Source organism: Myxine glutinosa, chromosome 1 (assembly GCF_964187855.1).
Source record: "Myxine glutinosa chromosome 1, kmMyxGlut1.1, whole genome shotgun sequence".
Classification (NCBI taxonomy): domain Eukaryota; kingdom Metazoa; phylum Chordata; class Myxini; order Myxiniformes; family Myxinidae; genus Myxine; species Myxine glutinosa.
In genome coordinates, this window is record NC_136261.1 from 416714174 (window position 1) to 416738173 (window position 24000).

The 24000-nt window shown below is 46.9% G+C and overlaps 1 protein-coding gene across 2 annotated transcripts in view; it reads left to right on the forward strand.

The window, feature by feature from the left end:
• Window positions 1-24000, forward strand: part of LOC144888231 (uncharacterized) — a 186398-nt gene that overhangs the window by 156140 nt on the left and 6258 nt on the right. The window contains exons 2-3 of one of the 2 annotated variants that reach the window (XM_078770576.1): window positions 15400-15832; window positions 18896-19036. In XM_078770576.1, coding sequence (XP_078626702.1) covers window positions 15412-15832; window positions 18896-19036 — 562 coding nt within the window. In that variant the 5' untranslated portion in view covers window positions 15400-15411. Of the gene's footprint in view, window positions 1-8774; window positions 9047-15399; window positions 15833-18895; window positions 19037-24000 lie in introns of those variants that run through there. The other variant, XR_013621927.1, reaches the window with a different exon arrangement.

Genomic DNA, 24000 nt, shown 5'->3' on the forward strand with positions numbered 1-24000 from the left:
CCGTGCGAGGCCCCGCGTCCGTTCTGTCCCCCGTGCGAGGCCCCCGCGTCCGTTCTGTCCCCCGTGCGAGGCCCCGCGTCCGTTCTGTCCCCCGTGCGAGGCCCCGCGTCCGTTCTGTCCCCCGTGCGAGGCCCCGCGTCCGTTCTGTCCCCCGTGCGAGGCCCCGCGTCCGTTCTGTCCCCCGTGCGAGGCCCCGCGTCCGTTCTGTCCCCCGTGCGAGGCCCCGCGTCCGTTCTGTCCCCCGTGCGAGGCCCCGCGTCCGTTCTGTCCCCCGTGCGAGGCCCCGCGTCCGTTCTGTCCCCCGTGCGAGGCCCCGCGTCCGTTCTGTCCCCCGTGCGAGGCCCCGCGTCCGTTCTGTCCCCCGTGCGAGGCCCCGCGTCCGTTCTGTCCCCCGTGCGAGGCCCCGCGTCCGTTCTGTCCCCCGTGCGAGGCCCCGCGTCCGTTCTGTCCCCCGTGCGAGGCCCCGCGTCCGTTCTGTCCCCCGTGCGAGGCCCCGCGTCCGTTCTGTCCCCCGTGCGAGGCCCCGCGTCCGTTCTGTCCCCCGTGCGAGGCCCCGCGTCCGTTCTGTCCCCCGTGCGAGGCCCCGCGTCCGTTCTGTCCCCCGTGCGAGGCCCCGCGTCCGTTCTGTCCCCCGTGCGAGGCCCCGCGTCCGTTCTGTCCCCCGTGCGAGGCCCCGCGTCCGTTCTGTCCCCCGTGCGAGGCCCCGCGTCCGTTCTGTCCCCCGTGCGAGGCCCCGCGTCCGTTCTGTCCCCCGTGCGAGGCCCCGCGTCCGTTCTGTCCCCCGTGCGAGGCCCCGCGTCCGTTCTGTCCCCCGTGCGAGGCCCCGCGTCCGTTCTGTCCCCCGTGCGAGGCCCCGCGTCCGTTCTGTCCCCCGTGCGAGGCCCCGCGTCCGTTCTGTCCCCCGTGCGAGGCCCCGCGTCCGTTCTGTCCCCCGTGCGAGGCCCCGCGTCCGTTCTGTCCCCCGTGCGAGGCCCCGCGTCCGTTCTGTCCCCCGTGCGAGGCCCCGCGTCCGTTCTGTCCCCCGTGCGAGGCCCCGCGTCCGTTCTGTCCCCCGTGCGAGGCCCCGCGTCCGTTCTGTCCCCCGTGCGAGGCCCCGCGTCCGTTCTGTCCCCCGTGCGAGGCCCCGCGTCCGTTCTGTCCCCCGTGCGAGGCCCCGCGTCCGTTCTGTCCCCCGTGCGAGGCCCCGCGTCCGTTCTGTCCCCCGTGCGAGGCCCCGCGTCCGTTCTGTCCCCCGTGCGAGGCCCCGCGTCCGTTCTGTCCCCCGTGCGAGGCCCCGCGTCCGTTCTGTCCCCCGTGCGAGGCCCCGCGTCCGTTCTGTCCCCCGTGCGAGGCCCCGCGTCCGTTCTGTCCCCCGTGCGAGGCCCCGCGTCCGTTCTGTCCCCCGTGCGAGGCCCCGCGTCCGTTCTGTCCCCCGTGCGAGGCCCCGCGTCCGTTCTGTCCCCCGTGCGAGGCCCCGCGTCCGTTCTGTCCCCCGTGCGAGGCCCCGCGTCCGTTCTGTCCCCCGTGCGAGGCCCCGCGTCCGTTCTGTCCCCCGTGCGAGGCCCCGCGTCCGTTCTGTCCCCCGTGCGAGGCCCCGCGTCCGTTCTGTCCCCCGTGCGAGGCCCCGCGTCCGTTCTGTCCCCCGTGCGAGGCCCCGCGTCCGTTCTGTCCCCCGTGCGAGGCCCCGCGTCCGTTCTGTCCCCCGTGCGAGGCCCCGCGTCCGTTCTGTCCCCCGTGCGAGGCCCCGCGTCCGTTCTGTCCCCCGTGCGAGGCCCCGCGTCCGTTCTGTCCCCCGTGCGAGGCCCCGCGTCCGTTCTGTCCCCCGTGCGAGGCCCCGCGTCCGTTCTGTCCCCCGTGCGAGGCCCCGCGTCCGTTCTGTCCCCCGTGCGAGGCCCCGCGTCCGTTCTGTCCCCCGTGCGAGGCCCCGCGTCCGTTCTGTCCCCCGTGCGAGGCCCCGCGTCCGTTCTGTCCCCCGTGCGAGGCCCCGCGTCCGTTCTGTCCCCCGTGCGAGGCCCCGCGTCCGTTCTGTCCCCCGTGCGAGGCCCCGCGTCCGTTCTGTCCCCCGTGCGAGGCCCCGCGTCCGTTCTGTCCCCCGTGCGAGGCCCCGCGTCCGTTCTGTCCCCCGTGCGAGGCCCCGCGTCCGTTCTGTCCCCCGTGCGAGGCCCCGCGTCCGTTCTGTCCCCCGTGCGAGGCCCCGCGTCCGTTCTGTCCCCCGTGCGAGGCCCCGCGTCCGTTCTGTCCCCCGTGCGAGGCCCCGCGTCCGTTCTGTCCCCCGTGCGAGGCCCCGCGTCCGTTCTGTCCCCCGTGCGAGGCCCCGCGTCCGTTCTGTCCCCCGTGCGAGGCCCCGCGTCCGTTCTGTCCCCCGTGCGAGGCCCCGCGTCCGTTCTGTCCCCCGTGCGAGGCCCCGCGTCCGTTCTGTCCCCCGTGCGAGGCCCCGCGTCCGTTCTGTCCCCCGTGCGAGGCCCCGCGTCCGTTCTGTCCCCCGTGCGAGGCCCCGCGTCCGTTCTGTCCCCCGTGCGAGGCCCCGCGTCCGTTCTGTCCCCCGTGCGAGGCCCCGCGTCCGTTCTGTCCCCCGTGCGAGGCCCCGCGTCCGTTCTGTCCCCCGTGCGAGGCCCCGCGTCCGTTCTGTCCCCCGTGCGAGGCCCCGCGTCCGTTCTGTCCCCCGTGCGAGGCCCCGCGTCCGTTCTGTCCCCCGTGCGAGGCCCCGCGTCCGTTCTGTCCCCCGTGCGAGGCCCCGCGTCCGTTCTGTCCCCCGTGCGAGGCCCCGCGTCCGTTCTGTCCCCCGTGCGAGGCCCCGCGTCCGTTCTGTCCCCCGTGCGAGGCCCCGCGTCCGTTCTGTCCCCCGTGCGAGGCCCCGCGTCCGTTCTGTCCCCCGTGCGAGGCCCCGCGTCCGTTCTGTCCCCCGTGCGAGGCCCCGCGTCCGTTCTGTCCCCCGTGCGAGGCCCCGCGTCCGTTCTGTCCCCCGTGCGAGGCCCCGCGTCCGTTCTGTCCCCCGTGCGAGGCCCCGCGTCCGTTCTGTCCCCCGTGCGAGGCCCCGCGTCCGTTCTGTCCCCCGTGCGAGGCCCCGCGTCCGTTCTGTCCCCCGTGCGAGGCCCCGCGTCCGTTCTGTCCCCCGTGCGAGGCCCCGCGTCCGTTCTGTCCCCCGTGCGAGGCCCCGCGTCCGTTCTGTCCCCCGTGCGAGGCCCCGCGTCCGTTCTGTCCCCCGTGCGAGGCCCCGCGTCCGTTCTGTCCCCCGTGCGAGGCCCCGCGTCCGTTCTGTCCCCCGTGCGAGGCCCCGCGTCCGTTCTGTCCCCCGTGCGAGGCCCCGCCTCCGTTCTGTCCCCCGTGCGAGGCCCCGCGTCCGTTCTGTCCCCCGTGCGAGGCCCCGCGTCCGTTCTGTCCCCCGTGCGAGGCCCCGCGTCCGTTCTGTCCCCCGTGCGAGGCCCCGCCTCCGTTCTGTCCCCCGTGCGAGGCCCCGCGTCCGTTCTGTCCCCCGTGCGAGGCCCCGCGTCCGTTCTGTCCCCCGTGCGAGGCCCCGCGTCCGTTCTGTCCCCCGTGCGAGGCCCCGCGTCCGTTCTGTCCCCCGTGCGAGGCCCCGCGTCCGTTCTGCCCCCCGTGCGAGGCCCCGCGTCCGTTCTGCCCCCCGTGCGAGGCCCCGCGTCCGTTCTGCCCCCCGTGCGAGGCCCCGCGTCCGTTCTGCCCCCCGTGCGAGGCCCCGCGTCCGTTCTGCCCCCCGTGCGAGGCCCCGCGTCCTTTTGCCCCCCGTGTCCTTTTGCCCCCCGTGCGAGGCCCCCCGTGTCCTTTTGCCCCCCGTGCGAGGCCCCCCGTGTCCTTTTGCCCCCCGTGCGAGCCCCCCCGTGTCCTTTTGCCCCCCGTGCGAGGCCCCCCGTGTCCTTTTGCCCCCCGTGCGAGGCCCCCCGTGTCCTTTTGCCCCCCGTGCGAGGCCCCCCGTGTCCTTTTGCCCCCCGTGCGAGGCCCCCCGTGTCCTTTTGCCCCCCAACAGTGATCGGTTCGGATCTTCTGTGGAAAAGGTTTGTTCGGAGATTCTCATTTTATAATTTATACTGAGAAAGATCTTCTGTAAAACGATCATTTGAAGTGATTCTTCATAATATTAATAGAGATCGGACGAACATTGTGATTAAACACAGCACGATATGACAGAGATGTGGATGGATTATGACGAAACTCGGGGGATGAGATGGGTAGGTGTGAAGAAGAAGAAGCTGATTCGATTTAGGTTCAGGTCCGAATCCAGATCCGGTCTATCAGTGGATACAAAACGTTACCTGTTTATCCTGGTGGATGTTTGTGCGATACCGAGTGTCGTTCTACTTCGTTACCTGAAAAACTAATCCTGGTGTTGGCTTCATGGTAAATGTGGCTGCTTTAAGATTTTAGGGTCACGTCGTGAAAATAACACCTGGTGGATTGACTCAGGTTGTCGTCCTTTTGAAGTCGGAAAAATGAGTGCCAGCCTCCCGGGAACAGGGGGCACTGCATCAGGGGGGTGCGAAACTGGAAGTGGGTTGTTTCTGAGGGAAACAGGTCTTAGGTCACGTGATATAAATCATCAATTTTCAACCAATTCATTTCATGTATATTTATATATATTGTTGCGAATATGGAATTTGGCCTCCATATCCGCTTGTAAATATTCCCCTATTTTCTCCAATACTCCCCAACTTTCCCCGATCCCCCATTCCCTAGTCCCATTGCATGTAAATAACAATCAGTAGAGCCGACCTTCCCCTTATTCCCCCATTAAATGTCGTGCCCAGGTCCACCGCACCACACGTAGACAACTTTCGGACATCTTCCTAGTTATTCTTATTCTATGTCAGTTAAGGCCTCGTCTCCATTAATTATGACTCTTCGTTGCACCAGAATGTGATTATATGGCATCAGTAGTGAGTTTAGGACCTTTCCCATACCTCCTCCCATCTTCTTCCCCAAACAACAACAATAACAACAACTACAACAACAATTACAACAACAACAGAGGAGATGGCGGCGGAGCGGGGGAGGATGCGTCCTCACACCGGCTCGATTAGCTCCAGACCATGCGCTCCACGGGGTTACCCCGAAGGGGCTGGCTGTCAGCTCCTCGTCAGGGGCGGAGCCAGTAACCCCCCCCCGCACGCACCCAATGAGAAGCAACGTGCCGATTCCACGAGGCGGAGCTAACGAGCCGAGGGCGTGTCACTCCCCGCCGGATATACGCAGCCGCTTGCCGGACGTGACGTCAGATGCGCCTCAGCTTGGAGACTGGAGAGAGAAGCCACCGCCACCCCCAGCGCGACGATACCTCCCCGCATCTCTGGACCGGACCGAGTCGATTCTGCCTTGAGCCAAGAGTGCACCTTGAGCCATCGCGACCTGCCTTTCCTTTTCATCAACCCCCGTGTGAGTCAGCATTTTGTCCCGTGTGTCTGTCGTCTGTCCGGGGTTAATATAAGAGTGTGTCTAAGTGCCTGTCTTCCTGTAATATACCTCTAGCCCCTGTAATCTAACCTTTTTCCGTACGAATATACTTGAGAATCGAAACGTTGGTGTCGTATTGTGTGATTGTAATCCAGCCGGGTGTCTTCTTTTTCTTATTGAGCCAGCATAGCGCGGCTAGTCAACGTTCGGGCACAATCGGGTAACTTGTACGGATACGGCGGCCATCCCGCTCGGCCCACCATACCATCAAAGTCGTATCTGTAACAATATATTGGGGGAAATGCCAGGGGCATAGAAAAGGCCCCTTTATATGGTATGTGCGTTTGAAATCAGAGGGGGGGGGGGGGCGAATGTCAATAACTTCCAAGTTCCAACAATAAGAACTAAGTTCCATAGGAAGAACCAAGGAATGCTCTATAAAAGTTCATATAAAGGGCCCGACATTTGGCAAATGAAATGCATTTACTTCTTCATGCGTCTGTGTGAATCAAATTGGCATTTTCCCCAAGAATGTCACTTCTTTTCTATAGTTTGCCACATGGCACATACCATATAAATGGGCCTTTTCTATAGTTTGCCACATGGCACATACCATATAAAGGGGCCTATTCTATAGTTTGCCACATCGCACATACCATATAAAGGGGCCTTTTCTATAGTTTGCCACATCGCACATACCATATAAAGGGGCCTTTTCTATGGCCCTGGCATTTTCCCCAATAATTAATGCTAACAGACTGGACAGCCAGCTTAACGTGCATCCCTGGGCCCAGACGAGACAGCTTAAAGGTGAGTGTGCATACCTGTAGACAATACCACAAGCCCTTCCCACATTGGACGAAATAAATAAATAACCTTCACTGTTTCTTAAAATACACAGTTTTGTTGAAAAAAGGAAACGGGGTGACTTTTTATTTAAAAGGTGTGTGTGTGTGTGTGTGTGTGTGTGTGTGTGTGTGTGTGTGTGTGTGTGTGTGTGTGTGTGTGTGTGTGTGTGTGTGTGTGTGTGTGTGTGTGTGTGTGTGTGTGTGTGTGTGTGTGTGTTAGTTAGTGTTAAAATTAGCATGTCATTTATCATGGTAAAAGGCACATGTTTCATTTTATCACTCATTTTGGGAGCTCAAATGGTTAGTGTCGTGTTCAAATTTGATGTGACGTAGATAATATCTGGTGATGTCACGGCTGACGCATTTTTGCATGGCTTTGGTACCTTAAAATTTGTCACAATAGCACTGTGGACATGACTCGTAATGATGCTGAAAATCAGGTTTAAGAATTGATACGTTTTAAATATGAACAAACTGTATTTTGTTAATCATGCAAGACTTTATTCAAGATGATGTAAAATACTTGAAAAAGAAAGAAGAAAAAAAATATGCCATATTCCAAGTCGCGTGTGACCATATTCCAGGTTACACACTGTGGTCGCTTCTTTGGTATTTCTCAATCCGCTGTAAGTCTATATGTATTGTGTACCTGCATATGCTGGGATTCTGCTGGTGGACTAAGCATCCCCGAGGCTCGGCCCCTGTGTGAATTGTTTTCATGTACTGTATATATATGTTAATTACACCTAATTTGTGTCAAGTTTTGTGAAACGAGATTGATATGAAAACTTTCATGTTGTCTTTGTTGTTAAATTTATTCTTGTTTCTTCAAACAAATCGCGATTTTAGTCCGATATTCTTACCTCATACCAACGCACGTCCGAGTGCATGCGCATGCGCTATTCAATAATTACACCTAATTTGTGTCAAGTTTTGTGAAACGAGATTGATATGAAAACTTTCATGTTGTCTTTGTTGCTAAATTTATTCTGGTTTCTTCAAACAAATGGCCACTTTAGTCCGCAATGTTCTTACCTCATACCAACACACGTCTGAGTGTATCCGCATGCGCTGTTCAAAAAGGCACCCAACAACAACGCGGTCCTCATAGAGCTGCTCATCGCAGCTAAAAAACTGCATTTTGTTCATTGTGCAAGACTTTATTCAAAACTCTATAAAAGATTTGAAAAAGAAAGAAGAAAAAAAATATTCAAACCAAATGGGACTTGCACCCACAATCCCCTGCTTGGAAGTCTGATGCCTCATCCATTAGGCCAATAAAGGGGCGCCATTCGAATTCTCCACCACATATTTCCACAGAAGATGTTACCAAAAAGGCCCGCTTGCATGTGAAATCTCCATTTCCAAACACATCACAATAATAACTCGATCACAGTTCATTTCCAACCTCATGACCACACAAAAACACAATACCTTTACACAAGAAGAAGTTAATGTATTTTATTTGCAAGATGTAGGGTGCCCCTTTTATATCAACTTTTCTAGAGCATTCCTTGCTTCCTCCTAAGAACACGAGTAGTCCAGCATGCACACGAAAGTTTTGAATGTCCCTTATTTTCTGTTTGGCATTTTCTACAAGCTATGGAATGTCCCTTCTTTTCTATACTTTGCCACATGGCACATACCATATAAAGGGGCCCTTTCTATGCCCCTGGCATTTCCCCCAAGAATGCCCCTTGTAACATGCATTAGAAATGAGGCGGTTATGATGGGATATGATATATGTTTGAGACAATGAAGGGTATAGACAAAATAAGTGCAGAATAATTATTCAGCAGAGATAGTCACAGGACCAGTAGACTGTGGGCCCAGAGACCAATATCGTTTCAGTTTTTTGATTTCGTGACTTACCACAAGGGTGGGGGCAAACGTGATGGTAAATGAAAGGCTATAGTACCATGAGAAACATACTTTTTTTCACAAGCGTAAATGTTGCACATAAACGAGAACCGCTGGCCAAAATGTCATCATAGATCAAGTATACGTTATTTTTTAAAAACATATTTAGAGTTCAAATAACAACACAAAGTGTATGTAATTGAGTTGAAAATAGTACTAACATAAATATGTATTGATTCTGATTTTAAAAATATAAAAAAATGAGTGACACAAAGGTTTGCATGAAATTTTATTTCCTAAATTGCAGTGATCTAATATTGATGTCACTTCATGCAAGTATGCCATCTTTCAAGATGAGAAATGCTTTTGGACCATGAGCACAAAATAATTCTTCACAGCAGTGAGGAAATTTTTCACTATGTGAATCAATTGCATGTTCCTGGTATTAAATTTCCGAGCCTAAAATGGACCACACACTAAACTCATTCATTTTCTGTGTCAGGTTCCTCTACTTCCCCATCACTGCCATCATCAGAATCATTATCCTCACTATCATCGTCTAAGTCATTGTGTCCAGTGATATTGCAACAGTTATTTCTCGCACACTTGCACAGATCTGTACATGGAACATTGTTTTGAAGACAGGTACAAGTATCAGCATCACCACATTTACTTTTCTTGCAGTTACCAGTGCAGTAAGCTAACTCCATAACACTGTCTGGAGCAGGAGGAAGGTTCATCCAGTTGATGACTAGCTCACCGCTTTCCATCTTCCACCCATGCCCATCAGGAACGGGTATCTCTGCATTTGGTTGTAGGCTCCTCTTGTAAATACCTGAAAATATTGAAAAGGTGAAAAAAAAATTCAGCCTCAGTTGTTACCTTCCAATGTTATGTTATGCTGCAATGAAGGTATTGAACAGTAACATTAAATTGTGGAGTCTGCCTCATAATGAGATCTGCTTCATTCCTTTTTTAGCCTTGTGTACATAGTAAAATGCATTATGATCATGGAATATAAGATATCTCTGAATTAAACACATATTCATATTTTGGTTTTTTTCACAATATTTGATCGTTGATTTGATGTTCAAAAAACACTAACAAAAGGATATGAGCAAGGCATTTATTTCCTGACTGACTCCCAAAATATAGTATTATTTTTGCACCTGATTAACTTTACACATAATTATGACAGGTTTACATGTTGCACACAAGTCTTACAAATTATATCTTACAATGAAACTGTAAACGTTATGGAAAGCACATATCTGCTTGGTAGTTGTCCCGTTTGATGTGTTCCCTCAGAGCATCTAGGTTGGAAGGCATTGTGATTTCAGATTTCCTTGCCAGTCGGAACATGTACCTGGCCTCGTTGACGGTTGTGACGCTGTGTTGTCCATACAATTTGCAAACAAATACCTCCAGTGCTGCTATTAAGTCTAGCTGTACGTCAAAATGCTCGCCAAGGTCCTTCAAAGCATTGCACAGTTCTCTCTCCTTAAGAAGAAGATTAAAGGCTTTCTTCTTTCCCTTGCCGTAAAATGAGCTTACGCTGTCACACCCAGTGAAGCGATGTCGGCCTATTAATGCCTGGCTGACATCATCTCCGATACTATCATGAACAGACTGCAGGTCAATGGTTCTCGAATTCACTCCTCTCGCCTTATGGAAATACATATGTGTAGGAACTATGAATTGAAGAGCTATACCAACAATGAAGACGTCAGTATCAGGACTGACAATGATGACATCGGCATAGGTACGGGCTGCACATGCTGCATGCAAATACATCCTCGTATCGGCTTCCTGTGTGGAGCAGAGATGTGGCTCCTCTACTTTTAGCACCTGATCAGTCACCTCCTTTCCTGGCGAGAAAGAATGGCACATCCTTCCATGTGCCAAAAAAAACCTTCACTCCCCTCAATTCTGATGTGAGAACTTTAGTCCATGTCTCGTCCAAATACTCCACTAGCAATTCCTTATTCTCTCCATTTGAGAGGAACTTCTTCCACTGTTGAGGAAGTGCCTGGCCATGAATTCGCATCAACTGAGAGCCATTTTCTGCTCTCTTGGCCCTCTCGGCATTCTTCATGGAGACTTGCCTGTAGGTATCGGTCACAAAGTGAATCTCTTGTGATCTGTTTGCTTTCGCCATTTTCACAAGACGTCTCAAGATGGCAAGAGAAAGGTTGAGAAATGTTCTTTGGCCTGGTACCTTGTTCACGTTCAACTGCTGTATCATAGCCATGCCATCCACAACATACACACCACCTATAATGGGAGTTTCTGCTGGAGGCTTCTCTGGCTGACTTTCAAGGGCATGGAGCAAGTTGGCTTTGTTGATCTTGACCAGAGACCCTTGATAATTTGCGAGTGAGAGTGGTAACGGACACAAGGAATACGTCAGTAGCTCCTGCAGATTAATATTCCTGTACCATCCAATCACGACCAGTCTTGCTAGCAGATTTCTGTCGGCTTTCAGGGAGACATCCTTTCCATGTACTCTGCATTTTACAGTCTTAGACATACTGGTAAATGTCTTCAGCTTCATTTGTTTCATGCTGACAAACAAGTCCACTTCTCCTGTTTGTAGATGCTCTCTGGACAACTTGGTGAATTCTGTTTCACCCCTTTCATATGCAGTCTGCATATCAGTTTGGACATCTAGTGTTGCTACTGCTCCTGACGTGATGTGTATCAGCTCATCTTGCTCATAGTCGAAAGGATTGACCATACTGTTAGTTGTATCCACAAATTTCTTAACATCTGCCTAATCCCGTTTCATACGGCTTTGCAGGAGATCTGATCATGTTGTGCTCTGCTCTTCTTTGCCTGCCATGGCCTCACATTCTCGAGTGATTAAGCCTCTTGCATGATGGGACCATATCCACCTGTTTACAGTTCGTTTACTGGTTGTAAAACCTGTCATACCTCCTTTTGTTTTTGAGTCACGGTTTGCTGTCTGTTCAATAGTTTGGTCATAAGCAAGTTTGGCGAAGGCATTATTGCTCCTCTGAACAGCAAAGTCACCTTCCAGACATTGCTGATGTATTGTTGGGTGGGTAGTTGCAAGATCAGACATTTCAAGCCAGTACACAGGGAGGTATCTACTATAATTGAGGTGGTCATATGCAAACACCCATGGTAGCATACGTCTTACACTTGCCAAGTGAAGTTCCCAATTTGCTTCACGAGTACCTCTCAGGAAGAGCAGGAGAACTTCTACCATCTCGATATACGAACTCCAGAATCCAAAGGTCTGCTTCTTGTTGCAAGCTTCTATGAATTGACTGTAAGATGTCTCAAACTGATGAAATCTTTCTCCATTCAAGATTTCTTGATATTCAGGTTTGGGGAAGGCTTGGGCCAAGTCTGCCATCAGCTGTTTTACTCTGTTTGCCTCTTCAGGAATGGTGTCCAGATAAGCATTGAGTCGCATTTGATACATTGCCTCCACCACCAGCTTGTGAGCTCTGACTGCTCTGTTGTAGTGCTTACCAGTCATCACCCCATTTACCGAGCCTGTCGCAACAATCTCCGATTCTATCACGATATCTTGAAGGCCAGCATCTCTAAAGCGCTTTCTCAAACAACCAAGAAAGGACATAGCTGTGTGAAAAGCACCAAGTCGTATGACCAGCCTCTTCATAAACTGCGCATTTCTCCACCTAATCAGTTGTGCTTTCGCATAGATTGCTTGATCCATCACAACGACGACCATCTCCAAGCTTAGCTGATCGGCAATCTCGACACTTCTCTGCAGAATTGTAAGGACTGTGTCCATTTCTGTGGTGCTCCCATCAATGACAGGTAAATAGCCTATTACAGACTTTGGTGGAACCTCAACTTGGGAAAGGAGCTTGTTGAACCCAGTCCAAGAAGGCAAGATCTTGTCTGTTCTGAATTTTGTAATGTAGTAGGCTAGGTCGACCTTCATAGGATTTTGCAGCAAGGGTGCATTAGCAGACTGAAGGAGTGAAACATGCTCTGCAAACGGCACTGGACCTTCCTTTTTTCCCCCGTAGTATGTAGGTAGATTCACCACTGGCGGCTGCATTGACCTGTTTCTTGTTCTTTTCACAGCTGGATCTTTAGTGCTAGAGGACCTAGGTTGATTAGTTCTTGGACTGACATTACTCTGGACGACAATGCCATTTGTGTTGTGGGTAGTTCCACGTCCAGATAACGTTTCTTCTCCAAAGTCATTGTTATCCCATACTGACGTGGTTGGAATCCCTAGCTGTCTGGTGGATGGAAGGGAATCTTCACCGTGACAAACCTCTTGTGTAGCAAGTGCTGTATCATGATTTAAAATCAGAGTTTGAAACACAGTGTCCCAAACCATTTAACAGTCCTATCAACTGGGCTGATCCTGATAGATGACGCACTGTCATACAACAACAACAACAACAACAACAACAACAGACATTTTAAGGCCATTTTCCCTGCAAGAGCTGGGGTTAGCCTTGCGGTCCCCATGACATGTCATAGCAAGTGACATATGCTTAGGCATCGGTTTCCGTCCTTTATAAGCCAGAGAAATTATATCCTGTGATATGGACAGGAGTTTTCTATGGATTGGTGCAGATACATCTACCATCTTCTCCGTGTCTAGCTCGTCAGATGCGCCAACTGCCCATGCTAAAATATTGTGTAGGCTGCAGGGCACAATTGCTTCTGCCTCTTTCAAATTCAGAAGTTCTGCTGTCGATGGCCATGGCATAGTAGGTTTGACTTCTCTGATTGTTTGCCTGAGATCTAATGCTGTCATGTAAGTATTGCGCAGTGCATTTGGATCAGCATACACATAGCCCATTTGTGATTGGTGGCCTGCTTGTAATGGTGCTTCTGTGCCATCTGTTGTCGAATCCATTTCACTGTGGGCCGTGCTTTGCGTGGCTTCTTGAAGGTTTGTCTGCTTTTCCACAAGAGTAGCTGTAGAAATGTCATTAACATAGACGATGTCTCCTTGTGATTTCATGTGAGGTGTTATAAAACATAGCTGTGGAAATTTATTTGATAACCTGTGCTTCAGGTATCCAGACTTGTATGAATTTGCCTCAACTCCATGGCTTATCTTAATTTGTTTGATGAATAAGTCATTCACTTTTTTAAGTCTCATGATCTCTTTGTTGCCAATGATGCGAGTTTTCACTGTCTTGCTGAAAACTTCAAATGCTTCTGAATGAGAAGTATCACTTCCTGTTTGTGTGTTGGCTGGCCTGGTCAGGTAGCGTGTAAAGTCCCTGTAGCATGAGTTGTGGTACCTAACTTCGATTGCCACACAATCCTTGTCTTTAATCTGCAGGAGAAGTGAAACATATCCACTGTCTTCTGCTGCTTGCTGTAAATGGACAGCATCTATGGTTGAACATGTGATGAGGTGTTCCTTTTTACCTTCGCAAAAGCGGAAGGTTATGTTTTGATCGCTGTGTATTTATTTGTATGTCTGTGTGTGTGTATGTTAATCGCATAACTCAAAAAGTATTCAACCGAATTGCATGAAATTTGGTGGGATGATTGGTTATTATACGGGACACATTTGATTAGATTTTGGGAAACAGATTTGCTCAAATTCTGACTATTTTTAACTCGATCGTATTTCACTCAAAGTTATGAGCGACTGAAGAAGAAGATGTCCATCCAGGACGTCATCACTATAACGCGATCTCCCGCGATCATTTCAACCTCAAAAAAAAATTATAATTGCAGATTTGACAATAGATGAGGCATATTAACAAACGAATGAAACAGATTTGCTCAAATTCTGACTATTTTTAACTCGATCGTATTTCACTCAAAGTTATGAGCGACTGAAGAAGAGGATGTCCATCCAAGACGTCATCACTATAACGCGATCTCCCGCAATCATTTCAACCTCAAATGAAATTCAAATTGCAGATTTGTCAATCGGGGAGGCATATTAACAGACGAATGAAACAGATTTGCTCAAATTCTGATTTTTAAAAATCGATCGCATTTCACATAAAGTTTCACATCGCATACACTCCCATGCCAAGTACAGAACAGTAGCTGCGGCGAAGGTATGCGCTCTACCGAGTGCCCGGATTCTAGTTTCTCTTGTGGGTGGATCTGCATCTTATAGTTTTTTCTTTCTGGCATAGGATACATATGTTTGGTAGAACATGCTGTGATCTTGCTGGCACTGGAGGTCTACCAAAGCTGGAACGAAGAGCCCGTCTCTTTGTTGGTTTTGTATTTTCTGCTTCAACCTTTTCTCCACCGACATCAGCTTGGGGCACGGTTGCTGTATAAAAAGAAAACACACACACACAAAGAAACAAAAATTAATGTGGAAAACCCATAAAACCAGTAATATAACAACATTGGAGAATAATTGATTTTTAACAAATTTTAACCTTATAAAAGTGCAAGTTTTAAACCTACCCGTAGAGGCTAAGGCATCGGCTTTCTTTTTCATGCTTTTCATTACCCTTTCAACACGTTGGGAGTCTGTAAAGTGTGCGTAACACGGCTGATGGAATCCTCCGTGAAGTGGTATTGCTGGCGACAGCGCTGTGTTGGAATCTGCCCTGAATCCTGCCGAGTGTTGATAACGTAATCTCTCGCAATTTTTGCTTGAGGACCATCCAAAGACTTCCATTTGTTGACATATTCTAAGAAACGGGACCATGTTTTGTCTGTAAATTGGACAATTTTGCACTTTTTGGATGGGAAGATGCACATAAAACACTTTTTCTTGAGTATTTTCGTCACTCGAAGACAACACGTCGTCACTGGAGGGCGCCATATTATCTCAAGGCGTTACTGCACCGTTCCGGTACGGCGGTTGTCATTGGCCTATTGCCGATGATATATTGAACACGTCTTCCGATTGGTTATGTTCCGTTTGAGGATACGCGCACATTTTAAACATGTAAATAATTAATTAAAATCTAAATTACTCATTAACGTACCAAAATCTTTCGTGTGAAAAGTGACAGAATGTTTCCTATAATATTCTCAATAAATTCATACCAAAATCGTGTCCACCCGTGTTGTAGGTCATGCAAGAAAGCAATATATTACTACGGCTGTGTGCCTACTATAATTTACTCTGGGTTTATTTTTGTCTCTGTATATAAAAACTCATTCATTCGATGCTGATTGAGAAGAAAACTTACAAAATGGGACACAGCGGTGAACAATCTGGATGTAAAAGCCCACATTTTTGGATAATAATTGATTGGATTGACAACGGAAATAACTCAAAAAATTCCAAACAGAGTGAAGAAAATGACATATCATTTTTCTGTAATTAACATAAGCATTGTATCCCTGGCAGGTCATCGATGAAATGGAGAACTTCTTGGAATGGCTCAAGTCCCGAGGCCTGAGAGCAGAAACAGCCCAAGCAGTGATCGATAAGCTCGGAATTGAGAATCAGAAGGTTTTTCGGGCTTGTACTGAGTCGGATGCATTGCGGACCGAGCTCCTCTCCCTCTCCAAAGAGAAATTACAATTTGCAATGTATGCTGACTTCTCTAAATTTATGAATTCTTTTTCGAAGCCGCAAGATGTCCAGATTGCAGGTTCTTCTCTTTTGGGAAGTATTTTCGTCAACTTGGAGAATGTTATTCCGGAACTTTCCAGTTCCTGTGAAAAGATTTTCAGATCCCAAAATGTGCAGATGGAAAATGTTCCTGGTTTATCTGGAATCGGGTTCAGTGATTTCTGCAATCTCCGCTCTCAGGATGATGGATCAAGAGCCATGTCTGGTCTGTGAGTTTTTTTTAATGCAACATCGCATGTTAACAAATATCTTGATCGTCTGCCATTGTTTTTTTTTTGTATTCTTTTAACTTGTGTTATCTGTTTTGGTGCAGTTTTGTATTGTCTAATATTAAAGGATTTTTGATGTAGGGTACAAGGTACATTTTAGCTCACCTGGAACATATTTCCGGGGAGCTTATGGAATGGCACGTCGTCAGTCTGTCCATAAACACATGCAACTTCTCTGAAACTGCTGATGCGATTGTGACCAAACTTGGCGAAGATTGTATTTTGTGTGTTGGAACTCAAGTTTATTCAGGGCATTGAAAAAATAATCGAGGTCTCAGGAGGTTTACCAGTGGTCAAATTGGGTCCAGGTTTGATCCATCCAAACCCTGAAATTAGAGCGACACAAACGATTTCCATGAAACTTGACCACAACCTTCATCACCCGTGATGTACCAAAGTTTGTTCAGGCATTTGAAAAATCTGTGTCTATTTCCCATATTTTTTTTCTTTTTTGGAAATTGCATTAAATTCCAAGGTGTTCCATGTTTAACGGTGCATTTAGGTTATCTGCATGCAGGAAGTAAATTGTTACCACTTTAGCCATGGAAGGCTTATCCTTGTTATTCCACGCTTTTTGAAAAATATGAAGACGCTTCATCGTAGTCGTATTGTAATCAGCTCTGTCCATCCGTATGTCTGTCAGTCATTCTGTCTCCTCCTGAAAGGTTGTGTCAAAATTCACATACTTGGTTGTGATGATCACCACCTGGCAATAAGGTGCAAGAGTATTGAGTATTATTTTGACTCCGCAACTTGGGTACATTACCAAAAATAGGTCAATACCCCTGGCACTCACCTTGTGGAATAAACAGTATATTACACTGACAAAAGGTATTTTAAACCAGTTTCAAAGCTTGCGAGAGACATGGCAGCATGTAGAATCATACTGACATAATCATATGACTTCAAACAAACAAACAAAAAAAAGACCTATTTTGGGGGGCAACCTGACCTGGTGCACCTGATTCTAATTTTAGGTATTTGAAGTAGTGATAAATGTAGGGGTGTACTTACTTTTTCCACATGCGAAATTTGCATTTATGTTTATTTAAATTATACAATGGACTACAAAATGTAAATGTTTCATGATATTTGTTATATTATATAACCTTAATCTGTCAATATTGTTGAAATGCACACCTTCCTGTGCCCTTGTCCTCTCAAGGCTAGACTATTGTAATTCTTTGTATGCTGGGTGCCCTCAGTTTCTCTTGGATAAGTTACAAATGTTCAAAACTCTGCCGCTCGTCTTGTCTGTAAGGCGAAGAAGTCTGACCATGTTACTCCGCTTCTTGAATCTTTACAATGGCTGCCTGTCTCTGCTCGTGTGCAATAAAAAATTTGCACAATATGTTATAAATCATTGTGTGGAACGGGACCTCATGATCTCTCCGATTTGCTCACTCTCTATGAACCTCGGCGACGGCTTCATTCAAGCGACGACTCTATGACCTTAGAGCCGCCGCGCACCAGCACCAAGTCATTTGGCGAGAAATCCTTTTCCTTTGCTGCACCTCTGCTCTTGAATGACTTGCCTTCCTCTGTTCGACAGGTTGACTCTCTTCCTGCCTTTAAAACCTCCTCTTCCTGCCTTTAAAACCTCCCTCAAAACCTATCTGTTCACAAGTCTTTCAAAGTCCAAGTCCTGTTTTCCCTTTGGTTTGAGGTGGGACAGAGATTGAGAGTTTGTCTGTGTACATGTGCGGGGGAGGGAGGGGAGGAGGAGGAGGGGGAGTACATATCTGTGGGTTTTGAATGGGGAGGGAGAGGAATAGGGCAAGAGTGAAGGTGTGTCTGTGTGTGTGTATGTTTGTGTATGCGTGTGCGGTGTGTGTGCGTTCGCATGATAATGTAAAGCGCCATGAGGGCAGTTTACTCTGCTTGATGGGGCAAAATAAGACTCCTTTATTATTATAATTATTATTATTATTATTATTATTAAATGAAGATCAAATAGCTGTATTTTGAAATATGTTGAAAAAGTCAAAACTTTACATGGGGTATACTTACGTTTTCACGTGACTGTACATCCGTAGCATTATCTCGACATTTGGAAATGTATCCGCAACTTTCTTGTCCATCAACAGTTTGTAAAGGAAATGTTCTCTCCCTATGTTATCATCTTCCTATTCCAGTAAATGAGTGAAGAAGGCTGAAAACTGCACAAGTTCAACACCAAGTGTTTGATCTAGATCATCCTTGTACTCAGCAACCAATTTTTCTGCAGCTGCTTCGATTTCATTCACAGTCCAGTGAATCCAGTTTTTTGCAAGAAACCGAAAAGAGAACAGGTGTTTTCACAGGCTTCCAATCGTTGCTCCAATGAACTCAGAAACTGATCAATTACTGGAAGAAAATTCTGAACTCGAAATTTTCAGACAGTGAGAGTGCAGCTTCTTCTGATCGTCCATATGTGGAGGCCCCCTGGTTGTGGAGGCCCCTGGGCAACTGCCCAGCTTGCCCATTGTTTGTTCATGGCATTAAAAAAATCTGCCCCTTTGGGGTTGTGCAGGGGGCAGGGTCTGACACCAAAATAGGTGTTTGCTTTCTTCTCAGAAACTACACATCCTATTCCAATAAAACTTGACCACAACATTCTGTCCATCACCCATGATGTACCAACGTTTTTTTCCTAGCATTTACAAAAATGGAGTCTAAGGTAGTCTATGGGGGTTGGGGGGGGGGGGGAGAGGGGGTGGATGGAGGTTGATTTTTCTTTTGTTTGTTTAAAGTCTTATGATGACGTTTGTATGATTGTACATGCTGCCCTGTCCTCCAGCATCCATTCAAATTGGTTAAAAATGCCCTGGTATGGTTTTAAATACCTTTAGTCAGTGTAGTATACTGCTTTATTCTACCAGATGAGCGCCCAGGGGTATTGCCACTCTGTTTATATTTAAATGGAAGTATACATTTCATGACGTAACATGTTCTATGATCTCTCAAGATGGATCTCAGTCTCATTTCCCTCCAAACTACGAATGCTGATTTGTACACAGGTGATGTCTATCCTGTAAATGTGGAAGGCAGACAACACAACAATGATTCATCTGTCACAGAAGATTCAAAATGTGCTTTGGCAAAGATATGTTCAGGTGATATTCACATGACAAACGGGAGTGCTGCCTGTTTTGCAACTGGTGAGTGGAAACGTAAAAAATTAACTTTGCATAAGAGATCTTTTGTGTTGAGAAAATATTAATTTTTTGGAAAAGTGTTAAATATTTAGCATTTTGATTTTGACAAAAAAAAGGAAAATTGTTGTGTTCTTTCTTTCTGTAGAACAATCCAGAAGTAATAAGGGACAAATAAGGTCCAGGCGCAGCTTGACAGTGAAGAAGAAGCCTTTTTTGAAGAAAAAATCACGAAATCAAGACTCACTTCCTATAAAATACAAGTGCATGTCTGGGCCTCACAACACCAAGATTAATATTAAATTGAACAAACGCAAAAAGGTTGTAGAAAGGGGAATACGTTATAAGTGTAATGTGTGCAGAATGGATTTTGCTTCAACGAGTTACATCAAAATACACATGAGGATTCATACAGGAAAACATCCCCACAAGTGCTCTGTCTGTGATAAAGGTTTCTTGACAAAAGGCAATTTGAAATCACATATGAGGATCCATACAGGAGAGCGACCTCACAAATGCTCGATATGTGATAAAGTTTTCTCTCAAAAAGGCGAATTGAAATCACATATGAAGATCCATACAGGAGAGCGACCTCACAAATGCTCGATATGTGATAAAGGTTTCTCTCAAAAAAGCCGTTTGAAATTACATATCAGGATCCACACAGGAGAGCGACCTCACAAATGCTCGATATGTGATAAAGGTTTCTCTCAAAAAGGCAGTTTGAAATTACATATCAGGATCCACACAGGAGAGCGACCTTACAAATGCTCGATATGTGATAAAGGTTTCTCTCAAAACAGCAATTTGAAATTACATATGAGGATCCATACAGGAGAGCAACCTTACAAATGCTCGATATGTGATAAAGGTTTCTCTCTAAACAGCAAATTGAAATCACATATGAAGATCCACACAGGAGAGCGACCTTACAAATGCTCAATATGTGATAAAGGTTTCTCTCATAGCAGCAGTTTGAAATCACATATGAGGATCCATACAGGAGAGCAAGCTTACAAATGCTCGATATGTGATAAAGGTTTCTCTCATAGCTGCAATTTGAAATCACATGTGAGGATCCATACAGGAGAGCGACCTTACAAATGTTCGATATGTGATAAAGGTTTCTCTCATAGCAGCAGTTTGAAATCACATATGAGGATCCATACAGGAGAGCTGAAATCTGTAATACCAGGATATGAAAAATGAGATGAAGAGGATTTGGAAATTGAAGAAATCTGAAATTGTACCAGTGATAGTCAGAGCAACAGGGAATCCAGATGATCAAGAAAATCCCAAAGAAGGACTTATAAAGCATTCCGGGGAATATCATGACAAATAATCTACAGGTGGAAGCTGTCAGAGGTTCAGTGAGGATTCTGAAACGAGCCCTTGGACCAAAGCTATGAGAACGAAGTTTCACAAGCTGGTCAATGAAAAAGAATCCTTTACCGAAAAAGGAGGTGGAGATTTTGAGTTCTGGGAGAACTTCCTTCCACCTTCTAAATAAAACCTGTCTGTGGAGATAACAACCAACGAGAGCATCCGTACAAATAGACCATGGGCCGAGTCCACTAATTCTGCTTGGTTTTCGAATTCCGTGGTCTACGATGAGAAGTATCTGCATATGTGCTTGATATGTTTAATAAGTGTAGATGAACCATTGATGAAATGTTCCCATGTTCGAAATTTGCACATTAATGAGCAACGGCTAAAAACAAAGAGGAAGTTAAACTCCGTTGGTGAGGACTTCCTTTTCCCGAGAAACGGTTGCATAGATGCTACTAAATCGAGATTTTGAGCATTGCAATCCTCTGATCATGCAAATGTATGATTTTGCAAATCATCTGATGTTATCAGATATTATTTTGTGGATTATTTCATGTACATAATTCCTATTTGTGTCCGTTGCTATGGTAAAAATATCCCTAGCAACCAATATTTCACAAACTGCTTCTATGCATCAATTGATTCACTAAAAGTATAAATCTGCCCTGTAAATTCGACTAGCCAGGCTCGAAACATACTGGTATACTTTGGGGACTCGTGATCCCACCCCACATCCCTATATTTATAACTTGGAAAACAAAAATGAAGCATTAAAGAAACAAATATTTCAAAAAACCGAAGTAATTATCACACATTTACTTTAATGGGTATTTATATTTGTGTCGTATCCCCATACTACCTTTTTCTATTTTTGTCCTCTTGAGATATACAGACACACAGATACACATAAACACACACATACTTTTACACACATGACACGTGCACATCCATATCATTCTTTTTTATATTCAAAATGATACTCATTCACTCTTCTTTCTTGTAAATATTTCCTGTTTCCTTCCCCTTTCTCTCCATTTAACACACACACACACACACACACACACACACACACACACACACACACACACACACACATGCACACCCATGCAGACACACACATGCACTCATTTTAAGTCACATTTTTCATAATCTTGTTACATCCGTTCTCCCTCCCCCCCTCCTCTATCTCTCATTCTCTCTCAAGCTGTGTGCATCCCTATCTGAAGCAGCACTAAATAATGGCAAAAGCCACTCAAACATACCATTTATGTTCAGTTTATAAACGGCTCATGTTTTCACATATTCTCTTTGACATATATATGATATTGCATACAACAAGTCTTGATGTAAACAAGTTTGTATGAGGATGTCATAGTTAGTCTGAATCATTACACAAACATGCAACTCCTCCAATTCCTCTGACTATCGGCAAGTTAGTGCACATTAAGTAATGCACATATAATTTGGTTCAATAATAAATGGGAAAGGATAGATATTGTACTTGGCATGCATATTCATTGTAATTTTTCAAATGAAAATCCGACCCTACAGGACAAAAGTTCACAATCTTAAACGACATTCGTTTTGTTTTAACCTGCAGTATAAACTGTTCTCGGCGAAAAGAAAACACAGGTATAATGTTTTAACTTTGGAATGAAATGCATAATTTCTCAGTCTTACATTCATCTGAAATACAAAATTTTGTATTAATTAATCTTTCATTTTTCAAATGGAAATGACCCTATTCTTTAGAAAGTGGCAAACCCTTTGTTGTTAAATGAAGAAAAAAGAACAAAAACGCAGAGATTTTTGTTGATACAATAACATTAAATGCATTCCTGTCAATCATATTTGTGCATTCAGTAGCAAAACATCAAAATGAATCAATGACTTATAGACTCAAGTTATAAAAACCCACAGAGTATAAGGAAGTAATTAAGCATCTTCATCTGATTCCAGAGTGTCAATTTCTTCCTCAATCTGGGTCAAGTCAGGAACAGACGCCTGAGTTGCACAGACTTTAGATGAACACAAATCAGTACAGGGAAGCTTGTTCAGCAAACACGAGCACCGCCCTCGAGTACATTGTGTCTTCTTGCAAGAGCAATGGGCAAGTTCCATTACACTTGATGGTGCTGGGGGAAGACCCATCCAGTCTATGGTGAGCAAACCATCATCAATATCCCAACCATTGTTCTTTGGTGATGATATTTCTGGTTTGCTGATAAGGCACATTTTTGTGAATGGCGGCTTGGGAGTTTGCTCACAATATGTGCTTGTGCATGAAATCTCTGTTTAGAGGCAAGCTTTTCTCTCCACAGCTCCCAGTCTTGAACATTCTGCATCTTGCTTAATTTGCCTCGCGGCAGCCCTTCTGCCCGTAGAGTTCACAGGTGTATGCTTCGATGTCTTCATGCAAGGATGGTGGTACGGTGAACGCCATGCCAAGCTTTTCAAATGTGGATCAGTGTTCTTTACTTGATGTCAAGGTATTGGCAGATTTTGGTTTATTATTACCATACATAGCACTCACTGTGTCGCATCCAGTAAAACAACAAAATCCTATTAACGCAGAACAAACTTCTTTCCTGAAATTGTCAATTATGTGACAGACAACAATTGTGCGTGTATTGCTTCCTCTGCCTGTGTGGAAGTAGACCTCTGCATCTATGACCTTGCAAAATTCCACACATAGTACCAAGACATCGGTGTCTGGACTGATGATGATGATGATGTGATCACTGTTATTACAGCGTACGAAGAGTGAAGTTGAAGTCTCGTATCGGCTTGTGTTGAGAACAGACTTGGGATTTGCAAAACTTCCTCATCATTGCCATGCTTTCGAATAGAATGACACTCAATGCAATGTCCAACAATAATTGTGATGTCATCAATCAGCTTCCCAGTCTTGCACCACTGTTTGAACAGAAACTGGAGCAGATTTTCCTTGTTGTCACCACAAGATCGAAACTTGGACCATTGTTTTGGTGTCCTCTGATCAGGAGAAAATATTTCACTGATCTGGGTCCCTCCCTCTGCTCGTCTTCCTCTTTCAGCATTCTTTATGCTGCCAGACACGTATCTGTCCGGAACAAAGTGCACAAACTTGGACTTGTTAATCTTTGTTTGTTTCACAAGGACTTTCAACATTTCATCAGCAAACTGTCCAAATGTTGGCTGTGGTTTGAAGACTCTGATGAGTGCCATCGAATCCCATACCCACATTGAGCCAAATGGGATCTCCTCAACTGATCCCTCCAGGAAGTGCATGAGTTTGTCTTTGTTGGTTTGTTGGTACAGGAGAGCCATCATGGTTTGGCAGTGGTGCAGGGAAATGGACCCAATGAATGAACCAGCATCTTTGATGTCAACCTTTCTCACTGAAGCAACAACAATCAGCCTGTGGACAGATCCTGGTCAGCTATCAAGGCGATTTCTTTACCCTTCACTTTTGTTGTGGTGGACTTATCTGTATCCTTGAAAGTCTTCAGCTTCATTTTCGTCATGGTGTCATGAAAACCAATATCATTTGATTGAAGTCTCTTCTGGCAGAATGTTGTGAAGGCAACTTCACCTTTTCGTTAGCCTCATGAAGGTCTGCAGCGACAGGTCTGATGCAAGCTGACCTGATGTTATGTAAA